General features: G+C 54.2%; 2 protein-coding genes across 2 annotated transcripts in view; both read left to right on the forward strand.

Annotated features, from left to right (window-relative positions):
- The first annotated feature begins 2274 nt into the window (after window positions 1-2274).
- LOC136145453 (myristoylated alanine-rich C-kinase substrate-like) lies at window positions 2275-6101 on the forward strand. Its single transcript, XM_065903783.1, has 4 exons — window positions 2275-2349; window positions 4836-4931; window positions 5247-5748; window positions 5956-6101. The coding sequence occupies exons 1-4, from the start codon at window positions 2275-2277 to the stop codon at window positions 6099-6101; spliced, it is 819 nt and encodes a 272-aa protein (XP_065759855.1).
- The window catches only part of MN1 (MN1 proto-oncogene, transcriptional regulator), a 49039-nt gene continuing 29911 nt past the window's right edge, over window positions 5175-24302 (forward strand). The window contains exon 1 of the mRNA XM_065904354.1: window positions 5175-10019. Coding sequence (XP_065760426.1) covers window positions 6269-10019 — 3751 coding nt within the window. The 5' untranslated portion in view covers window positions 5175-6268. The remainder of the gene's footprint in view (window positions 10020-24302) is intronic.

The following is a 24302-nucleotide window of genomic DNA, read 5'->3' on the forward strand; positions in this document are numbered from 1 at the left end:
AACTTCCCACATTCCTTCTAATCTAATTCCTCTGCTTGGGAAGTCTTTGGACCCTGGTTGGATTGTTAAACTCCTATTCTACCTTCAAAACCCATCTCTGGGCACACTTCTGGATTATCCCTCTCTCTTAGGACAGTTATTTTATTCTTTATAGTGTGTGACATAGTCCCTTTTGCATAGAATACTAGGTTTCCTTTGATCTGGCTTTAGGGTTGGGGCTAGATCTTCCACTGTTTTCTTCTGAGTTCCTAGGCTGAACCCTGATATTCAGTAGGCACTCAATATGTATTTTTTTCAATGGAGAAGAGACCCCCAAAGACAGCAGTCATCAAAAATAGAGAGAGGGAGGGGGATGCTGTTGCTTAGCAACTGGCAGCCCATGGTTACACGGAGGGCTCATCCCTTCCAACCTCTAGCCAGCTACTGCATCCTGTATTCTGGCCACAGTGGGACCTTCCCCAAAGACTTCAGCCGTGAGTGCTCCTTGAACAGAAGCTGGGCCTGCACCCACTTTACACCAGCGCAGTTGGGGATGGGAGAGTTTGATGTGAGTACCTAAGAGAGTCATCCTTCTTCTCACAGGCGGGCTGGTGAGGCAAAACTGATTTGTCAAATAAACCCAGTTTCTCTGGCATCTTTGTATTGCTTTCTTACCTCTCTGGATCCAAACACAGAAGAAATGATAATGTTACTAATGGTAATAAGAGGCTACCTTCTAATGAATGCCCACCATCTGCCACCCTCTGTGCCACTTTTCAAACATTGTCTGCAATCCTTATGCTCCACATGTACTGGCAATGAATCCCCCTCCCAACGGGAGAAACTGAGGCTCAGAGGAGGAAAGTATTTTGTCCAAGGCCACACAGATCAGCAGTGGTGAAGCCAAGATCTGAATTTGGGTGTGCAATGCCAAGGCCCACATACATTCTGCCACTAACTCAGGAGAGAGAGGTGACCTCAGAAGCAGGTTGCCTTCCAGGCATCCTGGGGGACTTTGTCTGCAAGAGAGACCAGGTTCACTCTGATCCTTGTGAGTTTCCAGCTCTAAAGGGCATGGAGGTTAGCGAGGAGAGGGCTGAGGATAAAACAATGAGTGTGTGGGGGCACGCACACACTAATTTGAGAATGGTACTAATCGTAATCACAATAATATTCATGATGATCACAACGGCAATAGTGATGAAAGTAGTCAATGTTTCTTGGCACTTACTGCATTTTCTGCGCTGTGCTGGTCACTTTACCTGAATGAGTATGGACATGTAGAGCAGGGGGTGGTTAAGAGCCAGGTCTCAGGGTCGGGCAGATGGATTTGGAATCCCAGCTCTGACTCTTTTGACTTTGGGAAAGCCATTTGATTAGTCTGAGGCTCCATGGCCTCATCTGTAAAATGGGTTCAGAATCCTAACCTTGAGGAGTTACTACAAGGATGAAATGTGACCCTGAATGAAAAAGCCCCGGGCCCCACACAGAGGGAGCTTGTCAGTAGTCTGCAGCCAGTATGCAGACGTGTCCCCTGTGGAGGTGTGTGTGTCTGTGACTGTGAGTGTGCGAGCCTGTATTGGCTTGGGGGGCCTGATTGGTTTTGGCTAGGGTGACGGCTGTGTGTCTACTGGAGAAAGGGTGTTGAGGGTCGATTGCTTTGCGTTTTCATAGAGTGGGAGTGCTCACTAGTTTGGGACTGGAGTTCCTGGGGGCCATTCCGAGCAGCCCCCTACGTGTCACCAGCAGAGAGCATCCGTCTTCAGATCTGGGGCCCGCCGTCCAGCTGTGTCTCCTCCTTCCTTGCCCGGGAGGCCCCCTCGGACACAGTACCCCTCTCCAGGGAAAGCCAGAAAGAAGGGGAAGAGGAGGGAATGGGTCCGAGGAGGTTGGATCCTGCCGCTCCTGTAGCTTGGGGTTGTGTGCTGGCAGCGGGCGGGGACTTGGAACTCGTCTGAGCGCTAGGGGGCAGTGTGTCTGTTCCAAAGAAGCCGCGGGGCCGGCGCAGGCGGAGCGCGCACACAGGCCCGCGCAGGGGCGCCCACACCGCGGAGGCGCACGCGCCAGCACATCCACGGGCACAGAAAGGGGCATAGGCTCTCACACTCGCGGGGAGAGCAAGACCCACATGAGCAGAGACACAGGCACACGAGGTGCAAGGCCCATAGCCACGGACACACACCCACAGGTATACACAGAGGCATCCAGAGAGAGAAGCAAGGGGCTGGGGGACAGGCAGGGCCACTCGCAGAGACACAGCAACGCGGGCACACACGTGGACACAGACACGCTCGGATGCCGGACACCCGCACCCGGGCGGAGACACGAACGCAGGCGCATGCCTGCACACCCGTGCAACATTCTTCAGTGGTAAGGAAAGGTGACCCAGACACACATCCTGAACAGAAACACAGCCGGGCCCAAACACACCCTGCTTTCAGACACTCACACACCTTGTAGACTTAACTCCTGGAAACAGCCCCAGAAAAATACTCCCACCCCCCCACCCCCCCCACTCCCTGGAACGCACAGAATTATTCCACAGGAAACCTGCCCAGGTGTTCGGGAGACCCCCGCCCAGCCCCGCGTGAAGTCATGCCTCAGCAGAGAGCACAGTCCAAGCAGGGTCTCCCCAGAGTGTAGGTCTGCGGGCCATTCTTCCCACCGCCTGCCCTGCCCACCCAGGGCTCCAGACAGGCCCCGACTCCCTGTATTCCCTCCAGACACCCAGAGACATAAGGGTCCTCACAAGGGGGCCTCTTGAGGCACCCAGAGCCCAGGAGCTTGCTCTCTGGACCGAGTACGTGTCCAGGTGTCATGGGTTTTGCACAGGTCTTTGCCCAGGCAGGATCCTCTTTGGGTAGCCATTCCTTCTTCCGGTTCCCTTCCTTGCTCAGGAGGCCCTTCCCCTGATCTGGCCTGGGGCCCCAGGGTGGGGATAGGGGGGGTGGTCCCTGGAGGCCTACCCAGGCCCTTTATTTCTTTGTGCCGAAATCAGCCAAGCCTCAGTCTTTTCTCTGGCCCTCACTTTCCTGTCACTTTGCTAAGTAATAATTTCCATGTCCAATTCCATTTCTTTTCTAGTTCTGAAACCTCTAAGCTATCAGCAAGAGGATAGTTCACATGAAAACTAATTACACAAAATCAATATTTAATCACAGACCAACAACCTGATCCTGCAGAAAAATCCTTTTAAAACTCCACCGCCCTGTACAAATACTTCTTCCTGGATGCTTATTTATGGACCCCATTTTTTGGAGGGGGTAATTTTCATTTTTAATTTCAAAAAGAAAAAAATATATCTGTAGACATTCACCACAGGGAGGTCCCACGAAGGGCCTGGGATCTGAGCTGGCTTCGGCTCTCTGACTTTTAAAGTTACACATTTTTATCGTTTGCTTTTATTTTTTATTCTTATTGGGTGGGGGGGGGGGCGGGGCGGGGAGGGTATTATTTTCTTCCAGAGTCTCTGAAGACCCTACTTCCTGATTCCCCTCTCCCTAAACTGAGCCCATTTTCTTGGCATTTTCAGTTCTTGAACACCCAGACTTCCCACCAGTAACTCCGGGGAGCAATGAATCTGCTCGGCTCCTCGTGGTAACTTTTTAACTCCCTGCCTGCGACGGTGGAGTGCTTAATCTGAGGTTTTTAAATAAAAAGGGCTCAGGGGTTGGTTTTATTATAACGTTTATTTCATTTCAGATTTCATGCGCAATTTAGCAAACGCTAGACAGACTTGGGCGATAAACACTTTCTTTTGTGGGGGGAAAAGGCATTTTTATACACCATGCTTAATTTTATTTAGATTTAATAGCGATATCAGGGGCACTTCAAAGAAAGTTCCTTCTCCGCCCCCCCCCCTTCTCCTAAGACTGCTGGCCTGCTAGCAAAATCACCTCGTGCTATTTTATGGCAAGGAAAATTGAAGGCCTTCTCCCCCTTCCTCCCCTACAAAAGCTTTAGGGAGGAAAATACACACACACACACACACACACACACACACACACAGAATAAACACTTCCTCTACCCTCCATCGCCTCTAACTCCCAACTTCTAATTGCAAGATAGATTGCAGCCTCAGTGGGGATCAGGAAGATCTAAACATTTTAACTAAGATTATTGGGATAAATATTTCATAAAGAGCAGGGCAGATATTAAATTACTCCCATTGATTTTAGTATCACAACCCAATTCCGTTCCTTGGCCTCTTCAGTTTAATTGATCTCTTAAGGAGGCCAACCTCGCGCCGGAAGAGGGCCTGGGCCTTGACCAGAGTGCCTGAACTAGGGTGCGCTGGCCGTCCAGGGTGGCCCTCTGCGCGTTGGTCTTCTCAGGGGCTCCTAGCTGCCTCGCCGCTCTGGCGCTGAGCTCATCCGAAACGCGCCCCCATAAAGTGGCAGAGTGGTTATGGAAGCCGGTCACTGAGAACCGGGAACCCTGGACAGCGAGGATAGGGAAAAATTGTGCGCGCCCTATGAGGGAGGAGCGAGTCAAGCACCCCTATCTCTCGAGAAGATCCCTAACTTCGGGGCTCCCTGTCTCTTTTCACCTCCAGGAAAATGCAAGGGCCGGTTAACTTGGGTGCCACAAGTAATCAGACAGCGGTGGAGAGCCGAAGGTTCGCTTCAGCGCTGAAGTGCAGTCGACACCAAGCGACTTTCCGCGGTGAGTCCAGGATCTTTGCCTGGCGACCCCATTGTCTGAGCGCCCCGCACCGCTAACCGCCCGCCTCCCCGCCCCCTAGCCACCCCGCAGGTCTCGCTTCAGTTGGGGGTGGGGAGTTGGGAACTGTGGTGAATGGGAAGCGGGGTGAACAAAGCCAAGCTCCCGCCATTCTCCGCCTGCGCCCTCTCTAGCCGGGTGCGCGGGGAGGCCAGGGCGCGCCCGCTGCGCGCTGTCACCGGACCCCGAGGTTAACCGGTGCGGGGGACCCCGGAGCGGGCAAAGTGCGGGTTCGTGGCGGGGGCCTCCGCAGTCAGCACCCAGGACCACCTTAAGAGCGAGCCCCGCCCCGGGCCCGGAGCTCGGGCTGCGCTGATTGGTGCAAATGTAATGGCTGAAATTGATTGCTGAAATGCAAAACTTGTTGCTGCTTCTCCCGGCTCTGGGCGAGAGGCAGACACAGAGAGGGGAGCCGAGACCCTCGGAACGCCCCACGCAGGGCCCCCCCGCCAGCCAGGAGAGGGGTGCACGGACCCCCCAGAGCTGCCCCCGCCCCCTCCCATTCCGGGCTCCGAAAGCGCAGCCGGAACGCCTTAGCCTGCTAGCCCAGCGTGGCCCCCCAACCCGCGTACGCCCCCCTCCCCGGGTCCGAGGGCGACTTGCGAAGCACCTCGTCGCGGAGGCAGGGAACCCTAGCCTTGGAGCGCCCCAACTCCTCGTCTGCTGCCCGCCCGCGCCTGGAACGGGGCTCGGAGATCCCCGCGAACTCAGAGACCGAACAGCAGAGGACAGAAGCGGCAGGCAGCGGACGTGGCCGCGAAGCGGCGCGCCGGGGTGCAGCGCACCCGCCGCGGAATAGGGGAGCCGCGCCTTCCATCAACCCTCGGTTTCAACCTCGGGCGCCCGCCGCTCCTCCTCAGCCCCGCTCAGCTCCCGGCTCGGGGGCGGGCACCAGTGATGCCGAGCGGAGCTTCCAGTCCTCCGACCCGCTGAAGAAGCAGTATCCGCTTGCTGGGGCCGACGGGGACTGTACGAGCCGATCGTGCTTGGCTGAGGCTCCGGCTGCGGAGCGCGGGGACTCCGGGGGGAGGGGGGAGGGACCGCTCGGTCTGTGCCCCGGCGCCAGCCACGGCTTTGAAGGGTCTCCCTGCCTGGCCCCTTAGCAGCTCCGCCACGGACTCCGGGAGGCTTCAAGCAGCGTCCAGGGGCTCCCCATCCAACCCGATCGGACTTAAGAAGGTGATTGCTCTGCTTTCCCTCCCTCCTTCCCGCCTCCTTCCCCCCACTTAACTTTTTGTCTTCAGTCACCCGCAGCTCCGTCCCCTCCCCGCAAACCCACCCGCGGCTGTGCCAACCGCCCGGGGCATGGGCCCCCCAACACGGCTTCTGGAGGCCCCGCGGCGCCGCAAGATGTGAGAGGCCCGCGTCGGGCAGAACGAGAGCTTCGGGAGAGGAGCTGATAGCCCCAAGCCTTCACAAGCCAGGCGAGGTGGCGGTGCGCGCTGCGCCCGGGCGGTGCTGAGCGTCCGGGAGCGCCCAAGCCAGGGCCGGAACGAGTAGCTGGCCGGAGGCGCGCCGCGGAGAGCAGGCTGTCATGCACTATTGATCCCCCCGCCCCCCGCCAAGTATGTTTGGGCTGGACCAATTCGAGCCCCAGATCAACAGCAGGAACGCTGGCCAGGGCGAGAGGAACTTTAACGAGGCCGGACTAAGCATGAACGCCCACTTTAAGGCCCCGGCTTTCCACGCGGGGGGACCCCCTGGCCCCGTGGACCCTGCCATGAGCGGGCTAGGCGAACCCCCGATCTTGGGCATGAACATGGAGCCTTACGGCTTTCACGCGCGCAGCCACTCGGAGTTGCACGCGGGGGGGCTGCAGGCGCAGCCGGTGCACGGATTCTTTGGAGGCCAACAGCCGCACCACGGCCACCCGGGAGGCCACCACCCCCACCAGCATCACCCCCACTTTGGGGGCAACTTTGGCGGGCCGGATCCAGGGGCCTCGTGCCTGCACGGGGGTCGCCTGCTCGGCTACGGCGGCGCTGCCGGCGGCTTGGGCAGCCAGCCGCCCTTCGCCGAGGGTTACGATCATATGGCTGAGAGCCAGGGGCCGGAGAGCTTCGGCCCGCAGCGACCCGGGAACCTGCCGGACTTCCACAGTTCGGGCGCCTCGGGCCATGCCGTGCCTGCCCCATGCTTGCCGCTGGACCAGAGCCCTAACCGAGCCGCCTCCTTCCACGGCCTGCCCGCCTCCGGTGGCTCCGATTCCCACAGTCTGGAGCCCCGGAGGGTGGCGAACCAAGGAGCCGTCGACTCGCTGGAATACAATTACCCGGGTGAGCCGCCCTCGGGACATTTCGACATGTTTTCTCCCTCTGATTCCGAGGGGCAGCTGCCTCATTATGCAGCGGGTCGTCAGGTTCCCGGGGGCTCTTTCCCGGGTGCCTCGGCCATGCCCAGAGCTGCAGGCATGGTGGGCTTGTCGAAAATGCACGCCCAACAACAGCAGCAGCAACAGCAGCAGCAGCAGCAGCAGCAGCAGCAGCACGGCGTGTTCTTCGAGAGGTTCGGCGGGACCCGCAAGATGCCTGTGGGGCTGGAGCCTGGAGTCGGCTCCAGACACCCGTTGATGCAGCCTCCCCAGCAGGCCCCGCCGCCCCCGCAGCAGCCGCCCCCGCAGCAGGCCCCGCCGCCTCCGCAGCAGCCGCCCCCGCAGCAGCCGCCGCCGCCACCGCCTGGGCTTCTGGTCCGACAAAATTCGTGTCCGCCCGCGCTCCCGCGTCCCCAGCAGGGCGAGGCGGGCACGCCCAGCAGCGGGCTGCAGGACGGGGGGCCCATGCTGCCCAACCAACACGCGCAGTTCGAGTACCCCATCCACCGGCTGGAGAACCGGAGCATGCACCCTTATTCCGAGCCTGTATTCAACATGCAGCAGGCGCCCAACCAGCGGCTGCAGCATTTCGATGCACCCCCCTACATGAACGTGGCCAAGAGGCCGCGTTTTGACTTCCCGGGCAGCGCGGGAGTGGATCGCTGCGCTTCGTGGAACGGCAGCATGCACAATGGCGCTCTGGACAACCACCTCTCGCCCTCTGCCTATTCCGGCCTGCCCGGCGAGTTCACGCCGCCTGTGCCCGACAGCTTCCCCTCGGGGCCACCTCTGCAGCATCCGGCCCCGGACCACCCGTCCCTACAGCAGCAGCAGCAGCAGCAGCAGCAGCAGCAGCAGCAACGCCAAAACGCGGCCCTCATGATCAAGCAGATGGCGTCGCGGAATCAGCAGCAGCGGCTGCGCCAGCCCAACCTGGCCCAGCTAGGCCACCCCGGGGACGTGGGCCAGGGCGGCCTGGTGCACAGCGGCCCAGTGGGCGGCTTGGCCCAGCCGAACTTTGAGCGCGACAGCGGCGGCGCGGGCGCCGGGCGCCTGGGCACGTTCGAGCCGCAGGCGCAACACTTGGCGCAGGAGAGCGCGTGGTTCCCAGGTCCGCATCCGCCGCCGGGTGACTTGCTGCCCCGCAGGATGGGAGGTTCAGGCTTGCCCTCCGACTGCGGCCCGCACGACCCAGGACTGGCGCCGCCCCCTCCGCCTGGTGGCTCGGGGGTGCTTTTTAGGAGCTCCCTTCAGGAGCCGCTGAGGATGCCTGGAGAGGGCCACGTGCCCGGGCTGCCGTCCCCTGGCCTGCAGTTCGGGGGCAGCCTGGCCAGCCTGGGCCAGCTGCAGTCGCCCGGGGCTGGGGTCGGGCTGCCCAGCGCTCCCTCCGAGCGCCGGCCCCAGCCACCTGATTTCACGGCGCCCGCGCTCGGGGGCCAGCCTGGCTTCCCGTTCGGCGCAGCGAACCGGCAGGCCACGCCGCACAGCGGCCCAGGCGTGAACTCGCCCCCGAGCACGGGCGGGGGCGGCGGCAGCACTGGCGGTGGCGGCGGCGGCGGCGGCGGCGGCGGGAGCGCATACCCGCCGCAGCCTGACTTCCAGCCCAGCCAGCGCACCTCGGCCAGTAAGCTGGGCGCGCTCTCGCTGGGCTCCTTCAACAAGCCCAGCTCCAAGGACAACCTGTTCGGCCAGAGTTGCCTGGCTGCGCTCTCCACCGCCTGCCAGAACATGATCGCCAGCCTCGGGGCCCCCAACCTCAACGTGACCTTCAACAAGAAGAACCCGCCCGAGGGCAAGAGGAAACTGAGCCAGAACGAGACCGACGGCGCGGCCGTGGCCAGCAACCCGGGCTCGGATTACTTCCCAGGAGGGAGTGCTCCTGGGGCTCCAGGGCCCGGAGGCCCGTCGGGGACCAGTAGCAGCGGCTCTAAAGCCTCTGGGCCGCCCAATCCGCCCGCCCAGGGGGACGGCACTAGCCTCTCCCCCAACTACACCCTGGAATCGACGTCGGGGAACGACGGCAAGCCGGTCCCCGGGGGCGGCGGCCGGGGACGGGGGCGCAGAAAAAGGGACAGTGGTCACGTGAGCCCCGGGACCTTCTTCGACAAGTACTCGGCGGCGGCGGCGCCGGACAGCGGGGGCGCGCCTGGTGTGAGCCCAGGGCAGCAGCAGGCGCCGGGCGCAGCCGTCGGGGGAAACTCGGGAGAGGCGCGCGGGGCGCCTACGCCTCACGAGAAAGCGCTCACGTCGCCGTCGTGGGGGAAGGGGGCCGAGCTGCTCCTGGGGGACCAGCCAGACCTCATGGCGTCCCTGGACGGTGGGGCCAAGTCGGACGGTAGTTCCCCGCACGTGGGTGAGTTCGCCTCCGACGAGGTGAGCACTAGTTACGCCAACGAGGACGAGGTGTCTTCCAGCTCCGACAACCCCCCAGCCCTGGCCAAAGCGAGTAGGAGCCCTCTGGTGACAGGCTCGCCCAAACTCCCTCCCCGTGGGGTGGGCGCCGGGGAGCACGGACCGAAGGCGCCCCCGCCCCCGCTTGGCCTGGGCATCTTGTCTACCTCTACCTCGACCCCTGACAGCTATGGCGGAGGGGGCACGGGCCATCCCGGCACGCCGGGCCTGGAGCAGGTTCGGACCCCGACGAGCAGCGGCGGTGCCCCGCCACCTGACGAGATCCACCCCCTGGAGATCCTCCAGGCACAGATCCAGCTGCAGAGGCAGCAGTTCAGCATCTCTGAGGACCAGCCCCTGGGGCTGAAGGGTGGCAAGAAGGGTGAGTGTGCCGTCGGGGCCTCGGGCGCGCAGAATGGCGACAGCGAGCTGGGCAGCTGCTGCTCCGAGGCGGTCAAGAGCGCCATGAGCACCATTGATCTGGACTCGCTGATGGCAGAGCACAGCGCCGCCTGGTACATGCCGGCTGACAAGTCTTTGGTGGACGGCACAGACGAGGACAAGACGCTGGCGCCCTGGGAGAAGGCCAAACCCCAGAATCCCAACAGCAAAGAAGGTATATGCGCTCCTTCCCAGTTCCTTTCTCACCTGGCGGATACGCGCCCCACCCCCATCGCTGGCCTCGGCGTCTGCCTTGGAGGCTTCAGAAAAGGGGAGGGTCCCTCGGGGTCGACGGGGCACAGGGCCTTCCTGACGCCCAGCTCAGAGCTGGCACCCTTCCTTTGGTTACCCCAGGGGCTCCGTGGGCAGACCCCCATCTCTCCCCCTAGGTGCTGCCAAGTAGATTCTAGTTTCACAGCTGCAGTAACAACTTAAAGTGGCACCCATTTGGGGATTATTGTAGAGTACCCCCTGTCAAGTTTTAGCTGAGTTCCTGGGTGCCCTGAGGACTAGGCCTCTTCACTTTCACACTCAGACCCCTCCTCACCCCTCAGCGTGCAGGCCTGTTCCACTTTTCAGGAGTTTCCTACCATCCTCCCGCACCGCCACCCCCCCCACCCCCAGCTTCCACTTCCTGGCAGGACACCTGGGAAGCTGTGTTAATACCTCCCCATCTTTTCCTAGTCAGCCAGCCTGCAACTTGAGCTCCCTCGCGTGTGCCAGCATCTTTGGGGGAAAAAGTTACCAGTTCTGGTGTCCGCAGCATCATTCAGCGGCAACGCCTAATTTGACATTCGTTCCTAATGAATAGCTGTTTTGTCTCTTCTTAACGATTAGAGTTTCATTGAAAAACTGGAGACCTGTCAGGGTTGTAGGAGGCAGGCAGTCTTTTCAGAGTGCACCTCCTTGACATTTGGTTGGGTGGGGGGGAGTGGCGGGCGGGGGCCAGGGTGGGGTCTACTTGGCAGAGACCAGACCAGTCGACCAGGGCATCATTTGTGCATGGGGATATGGATATATATTCTTAAGACACAAAGGACCCGAGTTTGTCAATATCTCGCCCGGCTTTGGTGACAGATGTCTGCTCCCAGTTCTCCTTTGCATTCTAAGCACTCCCTCCCTGTCGGGCCTGGAGGCCTTTAAGGTGGGTGGGGTGGGGGTTAGTAAAATGGACCACCATTGCCGTTAAAGTAATAATAGTTTTTTTTTTACCTAAAGGTGACCGGGGCTGCAATAGATATCTGTTCTGTTTTTTTATGGGGCCTTCCTTTCTAGGTAGCATCATTTCCCCCCCCACCCCATTCCTACCTTTTGCTTTTAAAACCACCCTGGATCCCCTTGGTCTCACCAGGCTATTACCTTGGAGCCTGTAGCTGGCGGTATAACTGTGTCTTAAAAAAAAAATATGTCCACTGATCCTTGCTTCTCTTAGGGTGGTTCTCCTCTGCCTTCTGCTTCTACCTTCAGTTTCAGTCCACACCCTGCATCCTGCCATCTCTTGACCCAGGGTTTAAGGTACGGGTAGGTTTTAGGACCAGGGGATGGGGGCGGAGGGAGAGGGGGAGGGGAAGTGCGGCAGGAGTTGGGTGGCTCAGAACTCCGGGCTTTGACCGCCGTCCCGGGTAGCTTTCCCGCTTGGGTTTTCTAATTCATGAATGCGGCCTTGCTGCTTTTCTCTTTGTTCGCCTACTGCCCAGCCCGGGACGCCGCTCTCTCATTTGAAGCTGGGTGTTTAGCATGCACAGCAGACGCTACGGCCAGCATCAGCATTCTCCAGGCTTCTCCCAGGCAAGGCCATAAATTGGTTAGTTTGGGACCCTCTGCTGCTTCTCCCTGCCCCCCCCCCCCCACTTTTTCTAAATGGAGTTGGACTCAGCATCCTGGTCTTTCTGCCTCCCTTCTCTTTTATTTTCTTGTACACAACATCTTGGTCCTGCCGATCGATAGCTGGTTAGCACAAATGCCAGCCCCTGTCACTTCTACCTGGCTTGGCCTGGCTGCCCCTCCCCCTCCCCCTTCTCCCATCCCTCCCCCGCACCCATAATTAAGACCACATTGGCCAAAATGGTGTGAGAAGAGTCAAAAAGAAAGAAAGAAAAAAAAAAAACCCGATTTAGAGAATTAATAAAGAAAAACCAATAGCACTTGGCCTGCAAGTCTTTTGAAGGGCCTTAGGTGCAGAGGAATTGGGTGGTTTTAATGAGATTTTTTTTTTCAAGGTGTTGCACTGTTACCTTCTCAGCCTGACTAATCTTCCTTTGCAGACAAAAAAAAAATGCAGACTGAGAATGAAGAAAATGTTTTGTTTTGTTTGTTACATTATCACCGTCAGGCAAAGGAAAATATTTTTTTGGAAACAGATGCTAGTTAGTTTCGGGGTTGATTTCCCCCTGTACGCTAAACACAACCCTCCCCTGCACATGGGGAGATGGGAAACTTCCTCCAGGGACCGGCTTCGGGGCTGGCTGCCTTAGAAGCCTCGGCAGGGACACCCACTTGACCTCCTTTGTTTTCCACTCTGTGATGTAGGAAGGACAGTTTCCTAGATAAAGCCCCGAATTGAGGTCACTCACAGCTTCTGCAGCCTTGGGACTGCTAGTTAAGGCTTTGTAAGATATCTGCATCTGATTCCTGCTCCCTTACTGGTAGTAAATAAGGACGATTAAACTTTTCATTATGATAACACCCCGCAGCTCCATCTGCACGTTGTATAAATAGGTACACAGAGCCTTCAACGGGCCCCCGGTGCCCTGACTGAAAATCAGAATGAAGTGTACCCCTTCGAAACAGAGTAGAGAGAGAGGGGGAAAAAAAGAATTGAAAGGAAAGCATCCTGCTTTTCTATAAACACAAGCCCAGGGTCCCATCAGCCACGAAGCAGCTTTGAAGGCACCTTCTCCAAGTTCCAAGCCCAGCGGGCACTGTCTTTCACCACCCACCCCCATACCCCCACCTCAGGCGAAGCCCATTTTTGTAATGATATTTTATTTTGTCACGCCATAAAACACGCCAGTACTAATGCGATTAAATATTAACACTGTTTCTGAAATTTCTTCGCTCCAATGACAAAATACTAGTCGGTCTTTAACAGAAATGATCCTGCTCAGATTGGAGAGGACGTGCCCATATTGTGTTCTGGGGTTTAGATGTCCTTCGGAGGGGAGGGAACTTGACTGGCAAGTTACCGTTCTCACAAAGTCGAGGCCAGAATCACATGTGATGATGATTTTTTTTTTTTTTTAAACCAAAAAACAGGAAAGTGAGCCTCTGCAAATTATGCTTCCTCGGACTTCTTAATCAACCCGCCAAACAACTTTTATATCATGAAACTCTAGGTCTCCTCATGAGATTCTGTTTGCACAGAGTTGGGGTGGGGGAAGGGTGAGGTTGGGAAGAGGGGGAAAAAGAAAAACCAGCCTGAGTTTGGGCCTATTCAGACATCTATTAAATCAGTGAGGATTACCTGAATTTGAAATTAGTTTGCAAAATCATCCACCCATCTTTGTAATAGGTGTCTGGCTATGGAGGAGTTTCAAAACCCAGAGAGAAGAAGAAATCATCGTAGATTGTAGATAAAGGATATTAAGCCTAAAAAAGTATGTCCCCCGGCCCCTGCCCACAGGTCCCTTACAGGTTTCAAAACTTGAACTAACTCCCTTCTGTAGTAAGTTTACCCTCGCCAAACTTCCATTCTGTTGGCTGTTCTCTATCATGAAATCCAGAGATGTCTAGAAACACTCTTTCACACACACGGAAACGGGAGAGGTCTCCGTCTACGCTCTGCATGCAATCCGGCCCTTTTTGGAAGTATGATATTTTTACAGTGATGCGGGAGAAATTTTTGGAATTTCTTGCTGCTCTCAGTGTTCCAGTCAGAGCCCAGTAAAGCGGTGCTGAGTAGTACTAGGCAGGCAGGATTTGAACGCTGGGTTTCCTTAGTCGTGGGGGCAGGCAAGGGGGAAGGCTGCTAGTGCTGTTTTTCTGTTTTTTTTTTTTTTTTCCTTCTGAGTCGTTTTCCCCATTCCTCACACCGTGGAGAGAATTTTTAAGGCTGCTTCCAACTGGTTTTAGGAAGGCGAAGCCTTGCAGTCCTATTTCCTCAAGAAATCACCCAGCACGGGTTGCAGCCTCCGGAAGATGTAACCCAAAACTTCACAGGTGTTAATCAGGGGTAATGTAAACAGATAGGAGCCCCCTTTGTGCAGCTGACGGTCTGGGCCTGCCTGCTCCCTGGCTGGTCCGGGACACACAGCTCCTCTTCTTTGGTGCTTGTTTCATATTTCATGGTTGTAATAAACCTGTCTTCTTTGCCCGCCTCCCGACATAAAACCCCAACCAAGCGCACATCTGCAATTATACATTTCTACTAAATATTAATAAAGGACAAGGATTTCCAAGGGGCTGAAGCTTATCGGCATTGAACTTGTCGTGGTTTCTGCCACTGGGTTTTTTTCTGTCTGTTTTGATTTTAAATAGGCTCTGCCTTCTAATATGGAATATACACTTATATGTTATCATCTGTATCGATGTATACAGTATTTGTAGATGGAAGGCCTTTTCTCAGGATAGCTTTCTTTAGCTTTCTTAATTTAAACCTAAATTCATTTAGATTTCTGGTGAGGCCCCTTCAGACCGGAAGAGACTGTTGAAATGTACTTCTGTTTTATTGAGATTTCTAGGAAAGGAGTGAGGGTTGGTTAATCTAATTTCTCTTTCTAGCAATGAAATTCTATGATTCCTGATATGATTTTGTTTGCCTGACAGAGGTATTTAAATTTCCACAAAGAATCTTAATGGGTCCTGAAAATACAGCTGCCCTTGCCAAGAAGTTACTTGAGATTCTCTGTCTGATATAAAGTATACATCTTTAATAAACAGTCCGAGAGGACCAGGTGAAATTAGAGGAGGGGCATTCTTCCCACTCTGGAAGGGCAAACTTGAGCCTATCTTTGGGATTTCACAAAATGTCCTGAACCCGCCATATGCTGGACGATTTAGCAAAAATCACCTTTCTCTCTGAGTGACAGTAACATCGAGTCTTGTTCTTTGCTCAGGGAGTGATCTGCTTTACCGAAAGATGTTAAGAGATAAATACTCCAAGGAAGAGATACTGTTATTTACCTACGTTTGGTTAATTTTAGAGATTAGAAAAACTACAGCTTTATGTAATGGGATCAAATGTCCAGGCAGTGTGTGAGGGCAAGAAGGCTGCCCAAGCACGTTGCAACATGAACGCACCAAACCTCTCAGATCAGAGGGGACCTTCGAATCTATGAGGGGGCCCCCGAATCTGTGGGGGGTCCCCTGTAACTAGTGGGGTCACCTTATGTCCTTCCCTCAATGCCCCCCTGCTTGCTCCACCCACGTCTTCAGTCTGGAGGGGCTGGAAGAACCCCAGCTTCATCGTTTTGACTCAAGTCAGGATTTTGACTTGCCCAGGCGATGTGTGTGTTTTAGGACGATGTCTATTTTTAGGCGCGTCTTGGGTGGACAGATTCTAGTGTGGGTTTTGATTGCTAGTGGCAGAGATGTTGATACGTACACGAGTGCACGATTGAGAAGAGAGACATTTGGGGGCCATTTTTCAAGTTTCCTCGCCTTCTGGTACACCTTGGAGCCCGGCAAAGTGGTCTGGGGGCTGGCTTGAAAGAGTGTGGCCAACGTGTGTCCGGTCGGGGTCTGTCCGCAGCCCACGGGAGGGAGCAGGGCCCATGGCCTTCTCTTGGGAAGGAGCCCCTCCCCAGCATATGCGCATATACATATGCATGGCCAAGTATATTTCCATCAATTCATCCAGTTACTCCTTTAGTTTCCCCTTAATCTGCTTTCCGAAAGCAGAGTAGGGTTGGGGGGGGGGGGGCGGGCGGTGGGAATGGGGAAGCGGGGAGAGAAACCAAACCTTCAGTCTCTTTGGCCTTAGCTGACAGGTTCTGATTCTCTAAAGGACTGAATGAGCGCACGTCCTAAAAATAGAGGAGGATTTTGAAGATCCTAATTACGAAACCTCGGCCTCCCGGGCCTCCCAGGCTGTGGGTGACTTTGATCTGGAGTATTTCGGTAGCAGACACACGTCGTCGTCCTTTGCTGGGTTTTGCGCGTGGAGGTGTCTCTGGCTGAGTTCAGCTAACTGAACTCCCTCCAGCCGGGGAGAGGAATCTTTTGAATCAGGGCCCACCACCACCACCACCCCCCTCCCCCACGCCCCCTCCCAGTGGTGGGAAGCGGACGCTGCTTCTCATTTATGGAAATTCCTCTCCTTTATTGTAATCTTTTGGTACCAACGCCTTGGCGGAGAGGACGCTGGGCTTTTGAATTAGTCACAGCTTTGCCTTCAGAGTCCTGGTGCATAGCAGCTCAGCCAACGGTCCCCCCAACTCACGAACTGGATCGGAAGGGAGAGATGGTTCTGGAACCCTGGCCCATCACGTTTTGCAGGATGGGGTTGCCCAGGGCTGCAGCAGCCTTGATCATTTTTTGCCATCTTCCAGTGACGTGACAGCACGCATCCTCACACAGCCTCGTGGGCCCATCGGTGACTTCAGGGTGTGGGTCAGAAGCTACCCCCTGGGTGTGCACATCTGGAGCCCTGAACTCCTAACTTCACTTTGTGACTGCGATCGAAAGGCAGAGTTCAGTTTCATGTACTTAGGCAGAGAAGGGACGTTTGCGAGCCATCATTCTCACGGGGTGTAATTATTGCAGGACGCCGAGGCTTGCTTTGTTTGCTGGCTTGCATTTTAATCAGCGGCCTCTGAGGTTTGGGAAGCAAGAGGAGGGTCTGCTCCCAACATGGTGTTTGTCCAGGAAGGACAGGGATTGGGGGGGCTGTGGAGAGGCTGCCCAGCCTTGAGAAATCCAAGGGGCTCTTTGCTGGGCCCTGATGGCTTTTGGTTTTGATCCCACAAGGCCCCTTTGGACTGCCATCCTGGGTACCTCCTCCTCGGGGGCGGAGTGTCCATGGTAGCCCCAACATCCCACATTCTCGTTTTTCCTTCTTGGCTGAGAAAGTCGGCAGGGTTTCATCACCTCGTCTTCCTGCAAAGCGGGATCAGAGGGAGTACTTTATGGTGGTCATGCGTAGAACTTCTCACAATTTATGTACATCATCGTAAGGACCCAAATGCCCTTTAAACATAATGGCAGTTGAATTTAACAGTTTGGAGGCCTTAGCGCATTCACGATAACAAATTGGCTCTCTGAGTATCCCAGAAGGAGCATCATACATAGAATAGACTTTTCCCCAAAGAGGGGGAAACCTCCAATAAACATCCCCACGCAAACTCACACGCTAGAGGGAGAGCAGGGTTTTATGTTCTGATCAGTAAAGCTCAGGGGTCCAGCAGACTTAGCCTGCCCCGCCTCCCCTATAGCTGGTAGGATGGACCATGTGACCCCAAGGCTCTGTCTTCTTCCTGAATTGACGTTTCTGGAAAACCTTGGACCCTTTGGCGATTGGCCCTGGGGTTCCCATTCTTAGGGGGAGGATCTCTGGTTTTCTGGGCCTCAGTCTGACTTACCTATGCTAGTGTTCAGTTTAGGTAAGTCAGGTGTGTTGGAAGACGGATTAGGGACCCAAGGAGATGGTTCTGTGGAGGCATCTTTGGGGCCCAGTGACTTGGATGGCTTTTGGAAAGTTGGAGGGAACCATCTCTTGTTTTTATCCTGCATGTCTCAAAAACCCTTTCCACAGCGACTCAGAAATAGACAACATTGTCATGCCTTTGCAGGAGATGTGGGCTAACTTGGGTGCTGAGACCCTTCCGGACTTCCCCCCTCCCTGCCCCTCCTCCCTCCTCCAGAAGCCCTGTCTCTCTTGTGAGACCTAAGCGGCCTGGAGATGCGACCTGAGGATTTAAAATGAGTTTTCCCTTCTCATTGCTGATGATAATTTAAAGAGAGTTTGGGCATGGAGGTTTCCTTTGCTCTTAGAGCTCAGGTCAACGCTTTGACTGGAGTTGGGCAAGCTTGGGCCTTTTTGTCTTAGGTGACTTTGCAGTGTGTGATCGGGGAAAGACATCTGTCTGCCCCAGAGTTGAGGGCCCCAGTGATGGTGTTCCTGGTTGTATTTTGGAGCTCCTGCAATGAGAGGAGATGTGTAGACATGCGCATGCACTTGTACACACACACACACACACACACCCGGCCCCCTGTTCATCCAGTTGTCCAGGGCAGGGTGTGATGTGAAAAAGATAGGACCCTTTAAAGTTACCGTGAAGCAGTGTTTTCAGGCGCCCTTGGTTCTGGGAACACAAGCATTGTTGAGTGATTGGCAACGACCACCAGGAATAAAATACTTCTGAGGGACCATCTTATGATCAGAGAGGGGCCAGGGGAGTCGGCAGAAAACATAGCCTGCTTTGAAATCCCCAGAGCTCAGCCTTCCAGAGAGAGCCTGGCTTGGTTGAGAATTCACATGGAAGTGAGCAGATTCTACCCGGATCGCGTGGGCTGTTGGAAAAGTCCTTGAAATTCAAGGGCCTGAGTCCTCATGTGGACACTCTGTTCTTTCCTATGAGCCGGAAGGCAGAGAGAGAAACGCCAGCCACAGTTAGGAACACTGGATGCAAACTGGGATGTAGTTTATTTTCTTTGGGGGGGACAGTGATTGAGGGATGGATGGAGAAGGGAGAAGTGTGTGCCCCTCAGAGTTGAAATGTTGTTTACCAACGCGGGGTTCAGGAGTGGAAAATAATTTATAAGTGTGGAAGTCATTTAGAATACCATCTCTTGGGCAAGGCTGGGGGTTGAGGGCATGACTTGGGGGCTGGTGTCAGCCCTCACAGAGGACAGAAAGTTCTTAGCTCAGCTCCCCTCTGCTGGGCCTGGGGCTTCCACATGACCGCAGCTGTATGGGGGAAATAGATATAGGGGACCCAGCTTGGGACTGATGACCGCATCGTGGGTCTATTAGCAATCAGATCCCCTTTCTGTGCAGCTAGAGGCCAGGCTAGACACGTGGGGCAGGGGAAGAGTGGAGATGATGACCCAGACGGGCCCTGGTCGGGTTGAGCCCTTGTAGAGTGGCTGTGGCCAACTTGTCCTGCAGAGGAGCTGGTCCCACAGGGCCTGTTGTGAAGCATCAAGTTTCACAGACGCCCCCAGGTCTTTCCATAAAAGAGGGACGATGGGGGTGGGAAAAAGGAGTGACCTTTTCCCTGTGACCCCATAAAGTGACCATTGATGCGTCTCTTCCAGCCCTGAACCTCTTTAGGGATATTCTTGTCTGTGACAGACCTTGCAGGCAGGTTCCACCGTCTTAAAATGCAAACAGTGCCCTCCCACACAATATGTATATATATATATTTTTTTTCCTTTTTTTTCTGAAAGGTAGGCGAAAAGGGAAATGCAAGTTAAGTGACAAATTCAGCAAGAGGAAGGTTTCCCTGACTTGAGATAAGCTTAGTGTGAAGGAGCTGGACACAGTAGAGGTTTGTCTTCCTCCCATTTGGTTGGGGGGGAGCGCCCATGGTCCAGCCATCGGCAGCCCTTAAAACTTCTGTAGCAAGTGAGACCTAACTGACTGAAAACAAATTGATTACTTTCGTCCCCTGTGATGTAACTTTTGGTGGTTGTTTGATATTTGAGGGAAAAGAAAGGGAGGCTGTGGACCAAAATTTGTTTTTTGTTTTTTTTCAAACCGGAGCAATTTCACGATCTTTATGCCGTGACTATATCTAAATTGTCTGGGCATAAAGCTCTGGTTGCCTTTTGCTGGTTTCTGCTTGCTGTGCATGCATGCACTCCCATACGGCCGCCCCCCGCCCCCGACTCGAGCACACACACAAGCACACCCACATACACCCACATGCACACGTACAGGCCTTAGGAATCTGAATAAGAGATGAAAAAATACATTTATTTTTTCCTCCAAGAAGCAGCTCCTACAAAGTTTTGGCCCCTTTGAGTTTTAAGTAGAAGCTCATTGATCTCCGTGTGGTCAATTTTTGCCGAATTTGTAATCCTGTTAGGCCTCCGGGAGAGGCATGATTAATTTACTTGTACATTTCACTATTTTGGGTCAGTTTAGTTAATAAGCATTTATTTTGTGCTCAGTGTGTGTGAAGCATTTTGCTGGGATTAGAAGTATGTGTGAGTGTATGTGTGTGTGTGTATGAGAGTGTGTGTGTACGCACTAATGGGCCCGCTCGCCCGTCACGGAATAAAGGCCCCCAGTCGAGGTTCCCACCACCTTCCCAGGGCAGAAAGGGAGGGTGAGGCCCCTCCAAGCATCACTTGTCTGGAAGGAGGGAGAAAAAGCCCGACCCAGCAAACTCAGCCTCCCAGCGCTTTGGAGATGGCCAGAGAACATCCGCTTCCTACTGGTGTCTTGGTCCCCGGAAAGTTTCTGAGCATTAATTCTTAATTGACTGGGAGCTGAGCACAGACATGGAGAAGAGTGAGGGATCGTAAACCTCTCTGGGGGCTCCTTCCAGGCTGCCCCTGGACAGACAGTAGTGCTGGAGTGTATGTGTGTGTAACTTTTAGAGGAACGCCTGGCTTGACTTCCAAAGAAGGAAGAAAAAGTATGCGTAAGTCTCGAAAGCTGGGAAAAAGAAAAACAGGGCAAAACAGCCCACAGCTTTGGCCTTTCCGATCACTGAGTCTCAGAGGGGAGCGTGTGTCATTCTTGATGGTGTTGGGCTCTTCAGCCGGGCATCTCTGGGTACCAGCCACCCACCCCTTCTCCCCAGGCTCCTATAGCCTCCTTGTCTCTCTGCTTCTAGATGATAGGTTAAAATTTCACTTTTATTGTGATTTTTTAAAGGAGAGGTTTTGGCCGTAACAATTATAGAGCGAAGGGGTTTCCTGAGCCTCCCTCCCCAGCTGCTTAATGCCTGGCACATCAGTTTCTACCGAGTCCTTGCCTTTGCAGAACGAGGGCCGGACAGGAGTATTTTGGGCGCTGAGCCAGCCTGAAATGATCTCGAGGTGCTGGGGAAGCAGGCATTCGGAGAGATGAGGATACAATTTCTTTTTTTATGTGGGCCCGTTAAAGTCTAATGGACATCGGTGTCTGGCCTTAAATTTGGAGAGGGTCTTTATCTAACCCTTAAAACCAGAGTCGTTTCCGGTAATTACAACACCCCTGGCTAGACCACTAAATCTTCCAGCAGCTTGTCTGGAAGGCAGGTGGCGGGGGGGTGGGAGGGACAGAGGGGCACACCTGTTACCTGTATCAGTTATAATTATGACATTTCTGGGCTCCTGGTTTGAAAGGAGGAATTTATGGACCAAGCTTTGCCGGAAGAGAGCAGCCCGAGGCGTTCTGGCTCATGGCAGCAGAATCACGGAGGCCCCCGCATTCAGTGTCCATCACAGCCCTTGCGTTTCCTTAATGAATTCATTTAGCTCCCCGGCATTTGGTATTAAGTAAGTAGTTATTTTGGGAATCCAAGAGAGAAAGAGCTGGAAGACTTAAAAAAAAAAGCAAAACTTATTTTGGAAAAAAGAAAAAGTACCGCTTTCTGAAGTTGGAGACTACTGGGCATCCAGGCGTGGGCTGCTGTCGGGGGGACCCGCTGGGTGGGACGTGGCAGGTGGTTGGCGAAGCCGCCTGGCCCCATCCCCGCCTGTTTTTTGCTTCTCCACGGAGGCGATTTTTCCGTTGTTAAAGCCGGCGGAGGCCACAACACCCAGGTTCTATGCAGTTTGTTTGGAAGTATTGTTTAGATTTTTCTCACTTTTCAAATTGAGAGAAACTTAGTTTAATGGGAAAATAACAGTATTGCTATCTTGGTGTGTTTGCTTTAGTGTTTAAAAATAGTTTATTTTCATATCCTGAATTTCATCCTTTGCTTGTTTGCTTGTTTGATAGAAACCCATGAGTGTGTGTGTGTGTTTGTGTGTGTATGGGGGGGGTGGATACTGGCACACACAACTGCACACACGCACAGGCAGTCAAATGGTTGCAATCATGCAGCCAAAATCAGTTGCAATTTTAACGCTGCTAAAGGGACCCAGAGTGCTTGCTTTTAACTTAAACCATCTTGTCCCTTCCTCCCCCATCAGCACACCACTCCCAACCCCCCTCAGCAATATTTATTTCTTCCTTAAAAAAGGAATGTTGGGCCTGTTTGCTGAGGTCCCTGTTGGAATAGATTTTCAGGGGTTATGTATTAAATGTGTTTGAGGGCGATTTCAGCCCTCAGCCTGGTTGTCCCACTACTAATGGTAGCAGGGCCTATTATAGAGAGGCAAAGAATATTGTAAATGGCTTATGCAGAAAAACCATTTAGATAAAAATGCAATTTTCCCTTCTGCATAGAGTGCTAAGAATTAATAGCACATTCTTCCTAAATGGGTATTTTTATATTATATTTTCCTCCTAATGAAATTCTTTTCCCAAACAGGAGCATGTTTCATTTTAAACTTTAGAGTAAAATTGATCTGTTTTTAAGCCTGCAAAAACTGGTGTCCCAGTTTTTGGTTGGCCCCTTCTTTCTCTGCTCTGCACCCAAGATTTTTGAAGTTAGATACTGCAGAGGATGGAATGGTAATTCTCTTCTCTGTCCACATTAAGGCTGAGAAGAGGGAGAGGGGATGGGTTTACCCACATTTTTTTTTCTTTCTTCTTCCTGGGGTGGGCTTGGGGGTGTTGGACAGTTGCCACAGACAGAGAAATTGGTCTTGAGATCTGAACTATTTGTGCTGGGCGCCCCTTACCCCCTTACCTTCCCGGGGTAGGAGGTTTAACCTCTCTTGCCCCAGGGAATTTCCCATCATCCTCTTGGTGTGTCCCTTGATCCCTGACTTTTTCATTACTTCCCAGGAGCCCTAGTTGCCCACTGCCTTCTCCCCTTTTTGTGACAGCTGAGAAAAAGGATACTTTTAGCCCCGGGGTGCCTGCTGAGGGGCGGTTCTGTGGGTCAGCTTTCTGCCTTTCTGCCAGAGCCTCTGTGGCCATTTTGGGAGGAGTGGAAATTCAGAACTTCTTAGAAGGCCTACTTTGTGCATTCCAGCAGAACTTTGCGGCGGCATCGTTGTGGAAAGTCTTTGAGAGTTTATTTTGCTGGCTGCTATGGGCCACTGTCTGCTGACCCAATTTTTCCTGCCAGGGTGTGCGTATGTGGAGATATTGGGTAGACTTGTGTTGGCAACTCAGATGTCCAGACATGACGGAGATTGAAGCTTCAGTGCCATAGTAGATGGGTATCCTGGAAAACATGCTTGTAATTTTCGCTATTGAAACATCACGAAGGTGAAAGCATAGGTAAAATTATAGAATGAGAGAAAAGCTTCTCTCTTTTTGTGCCTCTTCTCCACAACATTTTCCAGCTGAGAGATCCAAGGCCCAGAGAGGGCAAGCAACTTGGCCAAAGTCACACAGCACAGCTGCACAACAAGCTGAACTTCCGCTTTCATCTTGCCTTCCTCCCTCTTGACCCCGCACTTGGATGCTGAGGCTCCACATCTGAAATTTCCAAATCTTTTGTAGGAAGCAGCATGACACATATTGTTAGCAGCACTGTTCCTCTTTCTCTTTCAGAACTATAGGAGGTATAGGTTGTAATGGGAGACAATTCTTGACCTTGGGGAAACCACAGTAGCTCTGGCTCCTACCAGACGGGTGGTCTAGATTTCAGGCCTGACTCTGACTCCTCTGAGCTATGTGACCATCATCTCTTCAGGGCTCCCAGCCTGGTTTCCTCATAAAGTTGGAAAAGGGGGAGGGGGAATTACTGCTTATCTCATGGACATATTGTGAAGACTAAATAGCACAATTTTAGCTAAATGGGACTATGATTCTATAATGATGAGGTTAAGAGCACAGGCTCTGCAGCCAGACCACTTGGGTTCAGACCCAAGCAGCCCCACTTCCTAGCTGTGTGCCCTTGGGCAGGTTTCTTCACTTCTCTGTGCTTCCATCTCCTTATCAGGGAAAGAGGATAACAGTGTACCTCGTGGGGCAGAGAGGGTTCGCTGAGTTAACACACACATGAGCAGATGCTTAGAGGCCTGCCCAACTTTGGGGATGCACTGTGCCAGTCCCAGCTTTTATGGACGCCCCCCGCCCCCGCCGGCCCCCATGCCTGGGGTTCCCATTGCACTGTCGTGTGACCCTTTGACGTGCAAGATGGTATAGTTGCTAGAGTTCGTCCCGTCTTAGGGGGTGAGGACATGAGTCATGGAGGGCCCGCATGACTTCTCGTGGGCTCTGGAGTCATGCCGGCTGGAGGGCAGCCTCGCCAGGCTGTACGTGGGGCCCTGAGTGTGGGGCCGGGCACCCAGGCACATCTTAGCATCTGTTACGTGGCCAAGGGCAGGGCAGGGCTGGAACCCGCTGCTCCTGCAGCAGCCATCTCAGGCCTCGCTGCAGACCCTGCCCTTGCCGGGCACACTCAGACCGCGTGTGCCCCTCGGTGGGCTGGCCCCAGCCTGGTGCGGGCAGCCGTGGTTTCAGGCCCGGGTCCCTGGCGTTGGGATGCCAACGCTCCGATATTTTCCTTTCACCTGACAG

This window comes from Muntiacus reevesi, chromosome 13 (assembly GCF_963930625.1).
Source record: "Muntiacus reevesi chromosome 13, mMunRee1.1, whole genome shotgun sequence".
Lineage (NCBI taxonomy): Eukaryota > Metazoa > Chordata > Mammalia > Artiodactyla > Cervidae > Muntiacus > Muntiacus reevesi.